This window comes from Heterocephalus glaber, unplaced genomic scaffold, assembly GCF_053883595.1.
Source record: "Heterocephalus glaber isolate CG9 unplaced genomic scaffold, H.glaber_assembly_v1.0 deba00001002, whole genome shotgun sequence".
Taxonomy (NCBI): Eukaryota; Metazoa; Chordata; class Mammalia; order Rodentia; family Bathyergidae; genus Heterocephalus; species Heterocephalus glaber.
This window is the reverse complement of record NW_028258178.1, coordinates 391,341-408,438: the sequence shown is the minus strand read 5'-3', so window position 1 is coordinate 408,438 and position 17,098 is coordinate 391,341. Positions and strand designations below refer to the sequence as shown.

Sequence of the window (17,098 nt, the reverse complement as noted above, 5' to 3'; positions counted from 1 at the left end):
CCTCTGTTTCTTAGACTAAATACTATACACACACATGCTCACTCATGCAATATATATATATATATATACATACACATATATATATGTATATATATTTATATATATAAACACACCAAATATTTTGCACTTTAACAACTGATGATTGAGGTTAAGAAATGTAAATCTGGTCCCCTGAGCAAAGCAAATTTTATAATAGTATGTTTTTAATATTTCTCAATTTCCATTATTGTGCCTTACAATGTGAGATCCCCTACTGGACTGCTTCCTGAACATCAAAGTGGGGATATGGATGAACCCATAGATTCACACCTGTATTATCACCAACATTCTGGTTAACGACCCAACATCAGAGTCAAATCACCTTGATCTACTTGCATGTCTCCTTATGAGGCTTCTTGAAAGCCTTGTAATGGAATCTTAGAATTATGGAGTACACAACTGTGGATCCTAAAAACACTTAGTCTAAACTTCAGAATTTCAGACTGTCAGAAACTATAATTTACAATCTTTAGATCACTGATGGTTGGAACTCTTGGTGCTCACAATATTTATCAGAGTTTGTCATTGGGAATTGCATTCCAAGCCCTCTGTGGTGGGAAACTTCAATCCTCCTAATTGAATATTCCTTTTGAGAAAGAGGCAAGGGAAGAAGGGGGGCTGAGGATAGATGAATTCTACTAATGACACACACCTCTGGATTTGTAAGGTAGAGTGGCTAGCAGATTGGTCAGGGAAGGAGAAAGAGAAGAGGAAGAGTAAGTATCAACTCCCATACTCTCCAAACTTACACTTGGAGAAAGAAAGCAAGGGTTCATCAAAGCATTATCAAGGGTGATGAGAACTCACATTCTGGCCATTAACACCCAGTTCACATTGTCCAAATAAGACACTCTCAGCCCTGGTGCTTCAGAAGGCACAAACCTACCATGCTAGGGCTGGTATGGAAACAACCCTGGATTCCAGTCCAGGCTTTGCTAAATTCTTGGATCTTAGTCTTTCTCTGTCCTCAGTTTCTCATGTGCCTCCTTCCTTGCATGAGTGACTTTCTCTCTTTCAACTTGTTCTCTTATGATTTTTTCTTATTCTTTTTCCTCTAGTTTAAACTCCACTCTCTATTATTTAACATTCTCCTAGGTAGTCATCTCTGTTATTGTTATCTAATACCAGTAATTTCTCTTTACTCCTTAATAGGGCCTCCGACATCAATTTTTTTTTGGTACCAGGGATCGAACTCAGGACCTTGTGCTTGCGAAGCAGGTGGCAGAACCACTGAGCTAAATCCCCAGCCCTACCTCTATGTTTTTATTCATAATCTATTTCTTTTGCTCCTTTTCCTCAGTACTTTCACACCAATATCACTTACCCTTATAAATCAATAGGTAGTCGACTATATCTTACTACAGCTGAATACTGCTTTATTGTGAAGAAGGATAAATTGCTCTATTGGGAGGATATTTATATAATTTTCTGAATTGTCATATTTTTGTTATATAACTATAAATCTTGTAATTATGATTAAAGTTGACAAAGTATTATATTACAGTTTGTCATTTTCCAGTTTGTGTTTGATACTATAGTTATTACTGATTGTACAAAGTTAACCAAGGTAACATAGCTGTTGTGATCAGTTGATTCTCCTTGTATGCCAACATCTAGATTGCCTCGGGGCAATAAACAATACTACATCCCAATACCAAAGAACTGTTCCTTCCACTCTCTGTCTCCCCAAACCTGGGGGCTTTACCAGAGACAGTGCTTGTAGAGACAGTTCCACCTCCCTGGAAGACAGAGTGGGCTTCCAGACTGCTTCTTTTTTCCCCCTGCATTTTGATCCCTGTCTCCATCTTCTCTGTAGCTTCTAATTCTCCTGTCAGTTCCTTCCCAGTTCCCAGAGATCTACTTCTTTTTTTCTTTTTGCCAAGTTGCTATTTTCTGGGTGTTTGGATTCTGAGTACTAGAAAGGCTGTATTTTGCTTCTGATGACTACATCACCATTTTGGTTCTCCCTTTCCCTATGAGATTTATTCTATCACTTGATCTTGTGGTTACAATCACCCTCTTCTATGTTTAGGAATTTCTTAAGTACTTTCTGTAATGCTGGCTTAGTGGTCATAAATTTTTTTAGTTTATCTTTATCTTGGAACGTCTCTTTCTTCAAGGTTGAAGGATAACCTTGTAGGATATAAGAGTCTAATTTGTCAGTAATGTTCTTTCAGGGTTTGAAATATGTCATTTCAAGATCTCCTGTCCCTTACAGATTCTATTGAGAAATCTGATGTTATTCTGATAGGATTGCCATTATAAGTAATTTTTAAAATTTCTAACAGTTTTTAATATTCTTCTGAAGTTTTGGCAATTTGACTATATCCAATGGGTGGAATTTTCAGGTATTGTCTATTTGGGGTTTTAAATTACTCCAGTACTTGAATATTCATCTCATTCCCCAGATTTGCAACATATTCTGCTATCAATGCAAGTAATAGGTTTTCTCTCCCTTTAACTTGCACTTCCAAATGTTCCTCAAATGTTATTATACCTAAATTTGCTCTGTTAGAGTTATCTGGGAGCTCTAGGATAATCTTTTCATTGTTTCTTGTTTTTCTTTCATTATTACTGAACAAATACATTCACTTTGTATTCAAGTCCTACTATCCTTCCTTCCACTTCATCTTGCCTACTGCTGAGACTTTCAAATGAGAATTTTATTTGACTATTTTCTTTTTTAATTCATTAATTTTATTGGTACATTTTAGGTATACAATATGTTGACATTCTTTAATGGGAATTTGCACCTTTACATAATCTATCTTGGTTCTTACTTTTTCCCCATTCCCCTGCCTTCCCTTCAACATCTCCACCTCTCACTATTTAAAAGGACTATGTTTCCATTTTTTTCCTTTTCTCATATTTATTCCTTTCCCTTCTCTCCTTTCCCCTCCCCCTCCCATCCTCCCACTTCTCCTTCCCTTTGGACTTTTTCTTCCTATTTCACATTATCTATTATACATTTGATTCTTATTTACACTTTCAGTTTCTCACACTAGAGAAAATATTTGGTATTTACACATGTGTGTCCTATTTATTTCACTTAAGAGTGTGGCCTCAATGTGCATCCATTTAGCTATAAATGTCTCTAATTTCTCATTCTTTATGGCTAAGTAGTACTCCATTTTATTTTTAAAAACACATTTTCTTTATCCAGTCTCCAGTTAATGAGCAATTGGGCTGTTTCAAAGTTTCAGCTATTACAAACTGTGCTGCTATGAACATGGGTGCACATATTTTGCTATGGGATGATTCTTTTAATTCTTTTGGGAAGATACCCAGCAGGGAAATAGCTGGGTCAAATGGGACCTCCAATCTTAGTTTTTTGAGGTATCTCCATACTGATTCCCATGGTGGTTGCACCAGTCTACACTTCCACCAACAGTGGAGAAGCTTTCCTTTTTCCTAACAGCCCCATGAGCATTTGTCATTGGTTCATTTCATGATAACAGCCATTCTTTCTGAGTGAGGTGAAATCTCAGCATTGTTTTCATTTGCATCTCTGTAATGACCAGTGATGTTGAACATTTTTTCATATGTTTATTTGCTATTTCTACTTCTTTGTGTGAGAAATGTCTGTTCATTTCAGAGGTCCATTTTGGATTGGATTGGGTCATTAAATTTGGGTGGTCTGGTTTTTGTAAGTTCTTTATATATTCTAGATAGTAGACCTTTGTCTGAGGAACAGCTGGCAAAAAATTATTTCCCACATTGTGGGTTGTCTCTTCACACTGTTTGTGGTTTCTCTTACTGTGTAGAAGCTCTTTAATAAGAAGAGATCCCAGTTGTTAATTCTTTGTGCTAGTTCACATGCAACTGAGGTTTTGTTCATGAATACTTTTCCTATGCCAATGTTTTCAAGAGTTCTACCTAACCTCTCTTCCAGCAGGTTTAGTGTTTCTGTTTTAATATTTAGATCTTTGATCCATTTCAATTTTAGCTGAGTGCATGGTGAGAGATATGGGTCTACTTTTAATCTTTGACAAGTTGAAACCCAAATTTTCCAGCACCGTTTATTAAAGAGACCTTATTTCCTCCAGTGAGAGTGTTTGGCTCCTTTTCAAAGATAAGGTGGCTGAGTATCGAGTTGTTTCTGCATCTTCTAATCTGTTCCACTGATCCTCAGGTCTGTTTCTTGGCCAGTGCCATGCTGTTTTCATCACAGTAGCTTTGTAGTACAGTTTCAAGTTAGGGGTTGTGATACCCCCTACCTTGTCTTTGTTCCTTAGAATTTCTTTTGCTCTTCTAGGTCTCTTCTTGTTCCAAAAGAATTTTTTTATTATTTTCTCAAGTTCTGTGAAGTATGCTGTTGGAATTCCAATTGGGATTGCATTGAATCTATATAGCAGTTTTGGAAGTATGGCCATTTTCACTATATTGGTTCTTGCTACCCAAAATCAAGGGATGTCTTTCCATTTTCTGACATCCTCTTTGATCTCTTTTTTCAGAGTGCAGTTGACTTACTATTTTCTTTCATGATTTCTGTTATGTTCTTCTTCAGAACCTCTGTATCTTTACTGAAGTCCTTCATACCTTGTATTTTTAAAAATTCATTAAGCTTTTGATCATTGTACTAATTGATTCATTCAGCTGCTTATTTGTATCTTTTATGATTTTATAGATCATTTTAATCTTCAATTTCTAAAATTCTGTGTCTAAACTTTCATACATTTCACTATCAGTGGGATCAATTTTTAGGAAGCTGTGAGTTTTTGTGGGATTTTGTTGCCTTTTTTCTTCATGATTCTTCTGTTTTTGTATTGAAATCTGCAGACCTGTGGGATGAATATCTCTCCCTCAATTTTGTGAAGGACTTTTTAAAGAGTGGATTCCTCTTTCTAATATTCTCTGGGCTTTGAGTGTGTCTCAGTGTGACAACAGCCACTCAAACTGTTCAATGTACTAAGTTCAATCCCTATCACTTCTTTGTGGGGATACTATAATTAGCAGTACTATCAATGTCTAAATAACCAACCACATATCAAGCATACGACTTGCTTTAAAAGTTCTCAGCTATTTAATTAATCAAGGGAAAGGGGATAGTAACAATACACAGGCATGGAAAAAATGAAAACTAAAAAAAGATTTTAATGATACTATTTATATACAAGAATTGAAGGGGAGGGAGGAGAGGTTTTATGAAGTGTGAGAGGTGTTAAAAGAGAATCAAAAGGAAGGAAATAAGAAAATGTTATTGGAGAGTGAGAAAAGATATAGGGAGATTGAATCAAATCAATTAACTACGAACACAAAATTAGAAAATCTTATTAAACAACCTTTGGTGTGGAGGAATATAGCAAAACCAGGTAAAACACCATAGAAGCAAAAGCAGTTATTATTTATACACACTTGTGCGCGCACACACACACACACACACACACACCTGAAATTTTTTTTTTTTGGTACTGGGGATCGAACTCACCTGAAATTTTAATAAACACAGTTTCAATATTCCTTTTAGTTTGGGGTATTTTTACTGGAGACATTAATTTCGCCAGAATTCTATTGTTGGGCACCGCCTGTTTTAAAAAAGTGATGAGGGGAGGGGAGGAAAAAATGGTGCTGCAGTGAGTTCCAGCAACTCAGCTTCTCCAGGACAAAGTATCTGGAGTTTGAAAAATGGTAGCTTGGAAAGGAATCAAAGTGAGAGGAGATCAACCAGGAATCAGAAGGGAACTAACAAAAGAGGAGGAAAAAAGGATTAAAAGATACAGAAAAAATAGAACACATCACCGAGAAGAGAGGTGACCCTCTGTGAACCATGCAGCTGATAGTGTCTGCCCAGCTACCATTCTGGAGACAAAGGGAAACTAAAAACTTTTCACTCACAGAGAACCACATTAGGACTGAGAGAATCAGTGGCACTTGGAACCTGCAAGGAAAATGTGGAACAGTGCTTCCAGAGTGGTCTTCCACAGTCAACAGTTGGTGAGTGACCAGCATCCAGTGCCATAATTGCAGAATGAGAACTGGTGAGGACACCATTGTAGGGAAAGGCTCAGTGTTTAAGCCTAGGTCCCAGACCAGACCCTTGGCTCCAAGCCATACTTTACACCGCCATGTTCCCAGAGTGGATGAGAGAAGGCCTGTCACAAGGGACAGATGGTGATTGAAGAGCAGGCTGAAGGGAGTCCTGCTGAGGGCCTGGAGCTGGTGAACGTGGACCTGGCTTCTGCAAGTTACAGTTTTGTGCAAGTTACACATGATTGGAAAGTCAACACTGGTGCCCTGTTCCCACTATAGGTGGATGTTCACATCCAACACAGTTCTGGAGGCAGATTGCCACCTTAGACTCCCAGCGTGAACATCTTAATTAATGCATCTTAATTTGAGCTCTGCTCCTCAGTGTTAGGCTGTGCAGAAGAGCCACATGTCCAAAGCAATTTTTTTTCTCTCTCAGTACCAGGAATTGAACTCAGGACCTTGCACTTGCCAGGCAGTTGCAGTGCTGCTGAGCTACATGCCTGACCTTTCTTTTTTTGTCTTTTTTTTTTTTCCTGGTGTTGAACTCAAAAAAGAGTTGACAAAGTACCTCAAAATAATCAACTGGCTGATGCAGCTACAGAAAAAGCTGCTTGAGGTGCCCTCCATTCAGGTCCTCCTGATCTGGGAAGGGTCCCTTAATCATAATTGATCCAAATTTACACACTATTAATAACCCTTGGCATAATTAATTTTTTTCTAAGAATATCACTAAAGCCTCTCTATAGTCTCTAATAAGACTCCTATTAAGTAAGAGTAAAGGTCCTATAACGAGAGCCAGCAATCATAGATATCAAGATGGCTATTTTCAGATATGAAATGATTAGATATAGTTAACTGCAAATATAGGAGAACTTAGTAGAAAGACCCCCTTATGTTGAGAACAAAGAAATCACTCCTATTCTTTTTTTTTTGAGAGAGGGTCTTGCCATGTGGTTCAGGCTGGCCTTGAACTCACTGTGTATCCCAGGCTGACCTTAAACTTGCAGTGGTCCTCCTGCCTCAGCCTCCTGAGTATTGGGATTACAGGTGTGCCCCACCATGCCTGGCAACCACTTCTATTTTCCTTGACCTAACTCTGCTCAACACTTGGGATAAACACTCCCTGAACAATGTATACACACTCTAACTTTACAGGTGCAAGACTGGGTTTCAACAGACTGGTTTAATCTCCCTATAATTAGAGGGGAATCCCCTGATAGCACTCGTTCCTGTGGAATCAATTTGTTGGCCTGGATACCCGATGGGTGGATAGGGAGATGCACACTGAGATTTGCATAGTTACAAGATAGGAGTGTCAAAAATATTGACAAACCTGCAAACTTACCCAACCTACATAGATGGTCTAGCAGTGTGTTTCACTGGTATGATCATTTGGGTTCTATCTTTGTCCCTTCCCTAGGATTAGAAGATGTCATGCAACATATCAAGGCCTTGGCTTACTAAACTCAACAGGCCTTAAACAACACCTTGAGTGGTCCCTCTCTCCTAAATAAAGAAGTAAAATTAATAAGACAAACTGGTCTTCAAAATCAGATGGTATTAGACATTCTAACAGCAGCACAAGGGTGTACTTGTGCAATTCTAAAAGCTAAATGTCATGTGTACATTCCTGATTCTTCTGTGAGTACCTCAATGGATATTAAATGACAGGTTAACACCATGTCAGATTCTAAAATTTCCTGGACTTTATCCTTATCCTCTTTGTGAGAGGCTATTACTGACTCTTCCTGGTGGAAACATTTGTTGGTTGTACTAGTGATAGTGTTGTTGATCTTATTATTTGGCCCATTAATACTTAACGGTTTCTTTGGTCTTGTCTCCTCCAGACTTAAGGCTATATGCTTAGCCAAGATGAGAAGGCCTGATGTCTATTGAGGGACTTTAGATAGCTCCTCTAGAGAGTTTCTCTGATTGCCAATCACAACTACAATCCCCTTCATCCAGAAGTAGCCAGAATAATTATCACCTCTTGCCCTCTCACAACAGTAAGGTATATCTCTTCAGAGGGGGGAATATTATAGTCAGCTAAGTTAGGTAGAAATATTATAGGCAGTCAGACAGGATAGGCCCTTGAAGGAGTCAGTGCAGAAGATGAGAACACATTACAACTGTGGCTAGAGGCACATCTGTTGAAGGCCAAGCCTCAAAATAAGATGGAATGACCAGGCCTACATGCCTGCCCTAAAGGATAAGCAATAAATTGAAGATTATACTATAATTGGTATCACATGGTCCAATAAAGTCTAGATAAACATTAGTCACCCAGGTGGGTGACCAAGACTTCCTGACCCATCCCTTCCTGAAATGATTTTTGTTCTTTTCATATATACTTGCGACTTGACCCACTTCCCCATTGGATCAATATTACTTAAGTGGCTATATTTGTAATCTTATTGGTTGATCAGTTTTGACACACCTTGTACCCGCCCCGTGATTTTGTATCCACCTCATGATTTTGCTCTATAAAACTTCCTCTGCAAGGTGTCCCCCAGAGCCTTGAACTGTGATTGTCTCACATTTTCTGATCCTTAAAGTAGTATATTTCCTAACAATAGGACCCTTCTGGAGATGGCTCCTGGTTGTAGCACTCTTAGAAATGCTAAAAGACAATGAGAGATGTAATAGATTTCTTTCCTATAGCTAGCTTGTTATATAAAGAATTGGCCATTCCTAGACCAAATCCTCATATTGGATTAAAAGCTTGTAAGCGTCATGGGTTTCTCCTTCAGATAGAACTGCGTGTTTGCTGTTGTTATCACAATTGCCTGCACTTTTCAGCTTGCCTTACATTTAGGATTTTGGGTTCCCCTCTTCCCACCAGGATTCCAGGTTTGAAGTTGTGAACTGCATTGTAGTTTTCTCTGAGTTGCCTGTTCACTTCTCTATGTTGTTTTGTTTTTCTGTCACCTCTTTCTTGGTTCTTGGAGCTCTTCTTCTCTTTCTTTCCTTGGATATTGTCTTTGCTTTGTTTCCCTGGCTCTTCTTACTTGCAGAGCTGTGGAAAGGGTACTTCTTTTCTGCCATTTTAGCTTCAAGGATCATTATTCTCTCAAAGAGTTCACTTCTAAGGGGATTTAAACTGACTCACATAAGAGCAGACAGGAAATTCTGAAACTCTTATCTGGGTCTTACAGCTTATCTCAGAACAAGACAGCCCTGCATTTAGAAATCCCTGGCAGCGTAGGTATTCAGGCCTTTCCTGAGGAGAATAGGCAATCATGTGCACTTCTGTGCAGGAACACATAATACTCATAGCTATGTGTTGGTCCAAATTTCTTCTGGCCTTATGTGAAAGTGTTTTTCTGTCTCACACACACATCAGTGAGAGGTCTGATTCCTGTATCCCAGACTGACTCTGAGTCAGTCAGCTTACCTGGTGGGGAACACAGAATATGATGCTCTGATATGCAAGCAGTGTATGAATGAGCAAGAGTGTGGATAAATGCATGGTGAAACCAGGCTAACTGCCTGCTGGGGCTATGAAAAACCCCCTGAATGGAGCTTTTTAGGCATGATTTTCTAGAATCTTTCTCAAGGGGTCTGTGCATAGATATGTTTTTGAGAATTTGTTGAGCACCTATGTTCTTTGGGGCCTCAGCTAATGACTTAAAATTTCTATAAATTTCTTAAAATTTCAGCTTTTGGCATGAACACTGTTCCTCCTTGGATGGGTTTGTGGACAATAAGTGAGGACATCATGGGATGCTTTTACCACAGAGCTGACACAGACTACCGCTCAGTGAATCATAGCTGTTATTATTTCATCATCATTATCATTTTGCACAGTGTATGGTTTCCATTTCTCTCACCCCAGTTTGAAGACTCTACCTTTTGCAAAGTGAGAAGTTTTTTCTGTTTCTTCTTCTTGTCTTATCCATCTTGACCCTTCATTTCCATGGATTATTGGCCAGTTTCCTTGGCCACATCCCTACCACTAGGCCACCCATGGTCCCTCCCTTTTCCCCTTGCCCCACCAACTTGCCCAGCCATGGCTCATTCCTGGATCAGCGGGGCAGGAAGCTTATGGTGTAATTTGGCAGGATTCTGGTAAAGCCCAAGGGTTGCGGGGGCACATAGATATCCTGGGCTGCCTGTGGGGACTTGAACCAGAAGTTCTGCATGATGATGGTGAGGAAGAGAAAGAGCTCCATTCTAGCCAGGCCTTCCCCAAAACAGTTCCGCTTTCCTGAAGAGGAGAGGAGGGAGGGATGCAGATGGAATGAACATTCACTTATACTTCACTCCCTACCAACACTCTGCTGTGTTCTCTCAGGGAGAAGGGGCTTCAAATATTTTGGTGTGAGTGGCCTTAGGGAAGGCTTTAATTCTTTCTAAGCCCATTTCTCTTGTACACTAGGTGGAGTGATCCATGCCAGGTTGTACCAATTGCAAGTTTAGATGCCCCTTCTCTTCAAACAGACTCTCGATATGGCTGCAGTAATATAATCTCCTGTATACAAGCCTGAAGAATGGGTTGTGTGTCCTTAGAAAAAATCTTTGAAAGTGGCTTGATAAATCTGTCCCCTTGCTTGGATACAGATATTTGGTGTTTAGGAGTTTTAGAGCTAGTATTTGGCTGGCTGGGAGGTAGATTCCAAGAGAACTTCCCAGCTGGAAAAATATATTAGCCTGCACCTTGTAGAGGGGACCAGGGAAAAGCTGCTCTTTTTGGTCTTAGTGGTGGCCTGGCAGCAAACAGTTTTCTTACCAAGAGAAAAGGGTACAAAAGCATCACTCTTTTTAAACTGCCCCTTGTCATCCAGAAAGTGCTGAGGGTTGAAATCTTCTGGGTTGGAGAAGAATTTGTAATCTGTCAGCACAGTACCCAGCATAGGGAACACTTCAGTGTCCTGTGAGGGAGAAGGAAGAGTATTGATAAGGAGGGCCGAGTTATGAGGGTGCTCATAGAGGTGTTAGAGGGGAGAATTAGAGTGACCTAGGTGAAGTTTTGGGGTAAATAGGGTTGGTGTCTCCTGAGAAAGGAAGTTGTGCGTTCGTCTTCCCTGAGACAAAATGTTTAAATGAAACAGGGATCTTGTTTCTGATAATTGAAAGATACATAGTTCATGTCTCTCAAGACAGGAGGTTGGGAGCAGTTGGAGATTCCCATATGCTTATATAGGGATTTTGGGGCACATGGAAGTTAAGTCCCTGAGACATCAAGACCGGAGGAGACACAGAAATTAGGAAATTATTTGTGGAAAAGCTAAAGGAGAATAGTATTTAAGGAGTTCATTGATTGAAGAATTGGGACATGGAAAATCTAAAGGAGATGGGGTATTGGGATTCCAGACAGTGATTAGATATTCCTCTAGGGTGGGCAGGGCAGCACCTTGGGAAGAAAGAAGTTCCGCAATGTGGTGTTCTTGGTGATCCTTCGAGCCACACCCATGGGAACAAAGTTTGCAAATCTTTGGATCTCGTGTATCACTGCCTCTGTGTAGGGCATCTTCATCCGGTCCTCAAACTGGGGTTGTCGGTTCCTTCCAATCACTTGGTCAATCTCCTCATGGATCTTGGCTGGGGGAGAAGTGAAATGTATTTTTGTGTCCATGGGCCTCAGAGCAGGGACAACAGTCCAAATGTATGAAACTATATGCATAACAAGTATTTATGTATGTATGTAGGACTTTCACAATAGATGGCCATCACACTATCTGACCAACTCTTATTACTGTGTTCATGCAAGAATTGTAGAGGGAGCAGAAGAGAAAAATATTCAGGGTGGCCCTGGGCAGAGGGAATTTGGCACAAAGTGGTCTCAGCAGAGGAGAATTTACAAATCAATATTTTAATAGCTAGTGAGACTCTGTTTCTGCTCATCTCTGCACAGCAGGGTGTGTAGAAGGCCTGGAAGAGGTGAAGTCATTGCTGCAAGCTCAGATGAGTTTGGAGGGTCTGTGTTCCCCACTTCCCTGCTCCCTCAGCCTTACCCTCCACATCTGGGTGCTTCAGCAGCAGCAAGAGGCCAAAGCGCAGAGTTGAGCTGATAGTCTCTGTGCCCGCAAAGAATAGACTCAGTGTGGTCATCACCAAGTTCTTCATGTTGAACTCTGTGTTGGGATTCTTCTTCTCCTGTAGCAAGAGAGATCATTAGTCTGAGCCCATTTACTACCCCTTGGGGACATTCTGGGGTTTTCCCCTGGACCCATCCATCTTAGGTCCAGACCTAAGGTGGGAAGAAGGACTCTAGATCTGCCAGGCTCTCTAGAGTTTCCAGACCTTTATCCAGGCTGCCAGATCTGCCCAAAATGATTTTCTCGTGTTCTTTTCCTGGCTATCTATATTTTAATAATGAGCTTTTTCAATGGTAGGAACATTTACGAATTAAAGGAGTGATACTGAGGAGGGTCAGAAATGTCAAAATGGGGTATACCAAGTGATTTAAGGACATATTTTCTGAGAACAAGGTGCAAAATTTTGAGTGACAGTATTCCATTCTTTCCCAAAACATCTTGACTCTTCATATGGAAAATTTCCCTCCATTGATCCTTTGAAGTTCAGACTCCATAGTTCAGACCCTTTGAAATTTTTTTCCTTTCTTCAAAGACTGAAGATCAATAACCAGATGGCTGTAGAGCCCTTCCAATGTCACATAGCAAAGCCAGGTCACTTGTCCACACAGATGTATCTGATAATCAGGGTAGCAAAGGTTAGAGCATGGTGGATGAAAACATCAGCTTTAGAGTCAGAGCTAGAGTCCACCACTTTTTGCTGTGTGGTCTCAGGAAAGCCACTTACCCTCTTGGCTGTAGTTTACGCACATGTAAAATGGTGCAATAAAATAGCACTGTTCAAGAATTGCTATGGGAGCTAATAGGTGAATATCACAGAACACTTGAAAAATATTGCCTGGCACATGGTAGTACTGAAGAGGTGGTTGCTATTATGGCTTCCCTGCACATGTCCTGCATTGAATTAGGGTTTAGTAGATTAGACAGCAATGTTTAATTATGATTGGGATTAAGAGGATTATTATGATGGGGACCAATTTGAATATAGTTCAGTTCTTTCTTCCTCTTTACCCTGATTTACCTCTTCCTGGCTTTGATCCTTCCCACTCTGACTGCTGCATGTACCTGTTGCATTCGAATGAGAAAGGAATCAATGAAGTCCCTTGGGGCATTGGGATCAAGTGTGCGCTGGTTCTTCTCCACCTTCTTGGCCATATAGTTCTCTAAATTCTGCATGTCCTTATAGATCTCTTGCTGTGGTCCTGGTAAGTACTTCATCACTGAAAAAAACATCTCATAGAGCTGGAAATGGGAAAAGAGCATAAAACAGAAACAGTTGTCAGTGGGCAGGAGCCAATAGGAATGAGGACTGTCTCAGGGCAAGGAAAACCTTGGGCACAGACATCTGTCCAATATTTAGATATTTAGGTGGGGCCCAATGTGAACACATATGTAATTTTTTTACATGTAGGTTAAGTGTGATAATCATTGTTCCAGAATTTAAGTGAGATGCTTTCAGACACACATGTTCAGACATTCCAGTAATTTGGGAACAGAGAAATCCAGGTTTTGAGCAGTTCAGGTGGGGCTATAATTGTGGATCACCTGTTTAGGTGTTCAGGCATTAAGGTTGGCTAAGTTGTGGTCAGTTGTTTAGTTGGATTTTTTCGTATTTAAAATGGGAGCTGATTTATTGGTATTCAGGTATAAAGTGGAGCTGTAGTTCAGGTGTTCAAAAAGGGAATACCTGTTCTGATGTTTAGATATTCCAAAGGACTGCATAGAGACATCTCTATGAGGTGTGAATTGTGCTGGGTTGGAATATTAGTGATTGGAGGAATAACATGCCCAAATATTTATATGTTTAATTATCTTGGTTCTGGTACCTGTGCAGTACTTCACGTACTTAAGTGGGATGAGTATCAGACACTTGTCTAGTTATACCAGTGGGCTGGTTTGGTACAGGTGTATAGAACTTAAATTATTTTGGAAACCTAAAATTTGCAGCATCAAGTTGCAGAAATGGCCGAGATGGTCACTTACTCAGGTGTTAAAACATTTAGAAAGACTAAATAGGGAGCATGGGTTCAAGATTAAAGGTAACTTGGGATGGGACCACCTGCCCAGCCTACAGGTTGTTTTGAGGCCATTTGTTGAGATATCTAGGAATCCTTGGAGATTGGGTATTGGGCCCCTGTCCTAGTACACTGCAACTGGTCAGTTGTCCAACAATGGGGGATGGCTTGGAGAGGACTTTGTAGGAGGGTGGAAGGTTGGGACATCTGTTGCCCTCTGGGTGCTGTTGTCAAGTTGATTTGGGGGTGGAAGGCAAACCTGGAATATGTTACCTGCCCTTGAGGTGAGGCTACAAATTTCTTGATTCCTGTCATCATCTGTAGCAATGAAAGGAACTCTTTGTCCTCATAGTCAAAGCGGTCTCCAAAGACAATGGAATTCATGACATTGGAGACTGATTTGCTCAGGTAGAAGGTGGGATCAATGAAGGCACCTGCAGAGTGGCATGGAGTTAGGGAGAGACAGGAACTGGGAGCAAGCCGACTGGATGGTGTGATGTCAGGCTGACAATTTGAGGAGAGTGCTGCAGTGTTGAGCCAAATTGTTTTTTTTTGTTTTTTTTTTTTGGTACTGGGGATCGAACTTGGGTCCTTGTGCTTGCGAGGCAAATGGTGGAACCACTGAGCTAAATCCCCGGCCCTTGAGCCAAATTGTTATCACTGGACCCCAGATCTGGGAAACCAGGAGCCTTTCCCCACGTATGTCCCCATTTCACTTCACATGGCACAGGTCCTTCTTATCAGGTGTTTTTCTTCTCCTTCCCAAGCACCCTAGGGCCCCCAATTACCATGTGTGGCCTGAATGGTCTGGACAAAGTATCCTGCTTCTTCCTTGATTCGCTCCTCAATGCCACGCTTGCCCACACCAAAGTCCCTCAGTGTGGCAATGGAGAAACGCCGAAGTTGCTTGGACCGCTCCCCGTTACTGAATGTCACGCCTGAGGAGGTGAGCGGAAAGCTAGGACAAGTTCAGAGAAAGGTTGGGAAGGCCTCAGACCACCAATGAAGGGGATTCCAATAGGACAGGAATTCGATGGATACAGATCAAGAGTAAGAGAGTATTAGAGCTACAAACTCAGAGCCAGGGTCAGATATATATGAAAAGAGAAAGATAACTGATTTGGAAAAAGACAATCAAAAGAAGGAAGACACAGAGAGGTAAGACAGTTGTAGAGAAACAACAGTACAGAGACACTTTCATGGAAGGAGGAAGGAAAGGGTGAAGGGAAAGATGGACCGAGGGAGAGGTAGGGAGATTATTTTTACAGCTGTAGGTTGACACAAAATTGTGAAAAGTTATGAACTGAGCTGGAGAGAAAAATAGCAAAAGAGAAATGGAAATCTTCTGAAAGGAGAAATTGTTGTCCCAAAGGCAATGCAACTTTGAAGCAGGCATTGAATGAGATTCTGCCAGAGGAAGAAGAAAGGGAGGGAGAGGAAGACAGATATAATCATGGGGAAGCATAAAAGCTGAAGATGAGAAACAAAGACATCAGGTAAAGTTAGAGGAGCAGGATTCCACTACAAGAATTAGAAGAGGTTCTAAGAGATGGATAGATCCAGAGAAAGAAACAACATGTAATGAGATAGAATGGTGAGACAGGGGCAGAAAGACAAGGTGAGACAGCAGGACAGAGAAGGTCTAGAACAAGTTGGAGACTGACATAGGGAGAGATAATGTGTAGAGGCAGGCGAGTCAGCAAAGAAACCTGGGAAACTAAGGCCACAAAGTCTACCCAGTCACTTTTTCTCTCTTGGTGTTTCCCTCACCATAGCCATTGAAGAAGCTGTTGAAGGTGGCCTGCTCGCCTCTCCCATTAAACTCCTCAGCTTGATCCACCAGAGCTTCTTTTATTATGTCATATCCACACAGCACCACCACCCGGCGAAGCCCCATGTAGATGGTGAACACGGGGCCATAGTGCTTGCTGATCTGATGGGAGTGGGTAGGAATGATTAGATGAGTTATTCCCTGAATAGGCCAGAAGTCATGTCCTACAATGCATTTCTCTTAGGCTCTGACATTTAAGGTACTGAACATGCAAGGTACAGTTTTTTCCTGGCTAGTACGTAGTTGCTGAACCTTCAGAATCCCCCCATCCTAAGACTGGTTTATCCTGACAAGTACCCTTTCACAGTCTGAGCACAGACTCCCATGTCACCACATTCCACCCATCCCCTTGCCTGCAGACACCTTCAGGAGGCAGCTGTACATCTTCTCTGTATCCAGCTGCAGGTAGTTCCCAATGAAGGGCAGTGGGGTGGGTCCAGGAGGCAGCTTCCCCCAGAGCTTCCTCTGTCTCCAGGCAGACATCAAGGCCCTTATACTCAAGCAGGCCAGCAGAGTCACCAGAAGCATCCCTAGAGCCAGCATGGTTGCAGTGAGGTTGACAGATGGTGACAGCTGAGATGTTTTTCATTTATACTCCCTGAGATGGAAGTGTGGCCTTTGTTCCTGTTTATATAATTGTTTCATTTCACCTCTCAACCACACCCCCAACATGGACCCAGCTTAGTTTGTGTCACCTGCAGGTAGGTGGGGGTGGGACATCTGAGCAGATTCACAGGTAGTGTCTTAACACTCAATTTCTAGCCCTGGAAGAGGAAGAATCTGAGAACTGATGGGGTTAAGAAATTTATACAAGAGTTGAAAACAGTGGAATATTTGCACAGTTGTGCAGCTGAACTTTGGTGTTGGAATCCCAGGTTGAGAAGGGATTTCACAAGCATCTATGACAGAGCAAAAGCATTGGATTTCACTGGATTAGACATGAATGTTGCTGTAGATTTAGGGTTGTTAGTGAGGAGTGATAATTTGCTCAAGGGATTCCAGAAGGGGGATTCCAGGGTTAGTTATTTAGGGTCTTAAATGAGAAGGACCAGAGCTATAGATGTGGAGTTCCTAGAAGTATATGACAATCCCAGCCAGGTCCTGGAGTCAGCACCTGAACCTAGATGCTGACTTGCTTGTCTCTGGCCGCATATACTGCTTGTGACCACCCAGAGTCTTTGTGGAATCTTCAAAGTGTGGCCAGGATG

At 41.2% G+C, this 17,098-nt stretch overlaps 1 protein-coding gene across 1 annotated transcript; it reads right to left on the bottom strand.

The window, feature by feature from the left end:
* Window positions 1–9,766: 9,766 nt before the first annotated feature.
* On the bottom strand, window positions 9,767–16,671 carry LOC101707867 (cytochrome P450 2A3). Its single transcript, XM_004874240.4, has 9 exons — window positions 16,254–16,671; window positions 15,830–15,992; window positions 14,848–14,997; window positions 14,333–14,493; window positions 13,110–13,286; window positions 11,964–12,105; window positions 11,363–11,550; window positions 10,739–10,880; window positions 9,767–10,216 (listed from the first exon to the last, which is right to left on the bottom strand). The coding sequence occupies exons 1-9, from the start codon at window positions 16,431–16,433 to the stop codon at window positions 10,035–10,037; spliced, it is 1,485 nt and encodes a 494-aa protein (XP_004874297.1). The 5' UTR covers window positions 16,434–16,671; the 3' UTR covers window positions 9,767–10,034.
* Between the last annotated feature and the right edge of the window lie 427 nt (window positions 16,672–17,098).

Coding starts and splice junctions, on each gene's coding strand:
- LOC101707867 (XM_004874240.4), bottom strand. CDS start 16,433: ATGCTGGCTCTAGGGATGCTTCTGGTGACTCTGCTGGCCTGCTTGAGT. Junction 14,494..14,847: donor GACCATTCAGGCCACACATG/GTAATTGGGGGC, acceptor GCCACTCTGCAG/GTGCCTTCATTGATCCCACC. Junction 13,287..14,332: donor TAGCCTCACCTCAAGGGCAG/GTAACATATTCC, acceptor TCCCATTTCCAG/CTCTATGAGATGTTTTTTTC.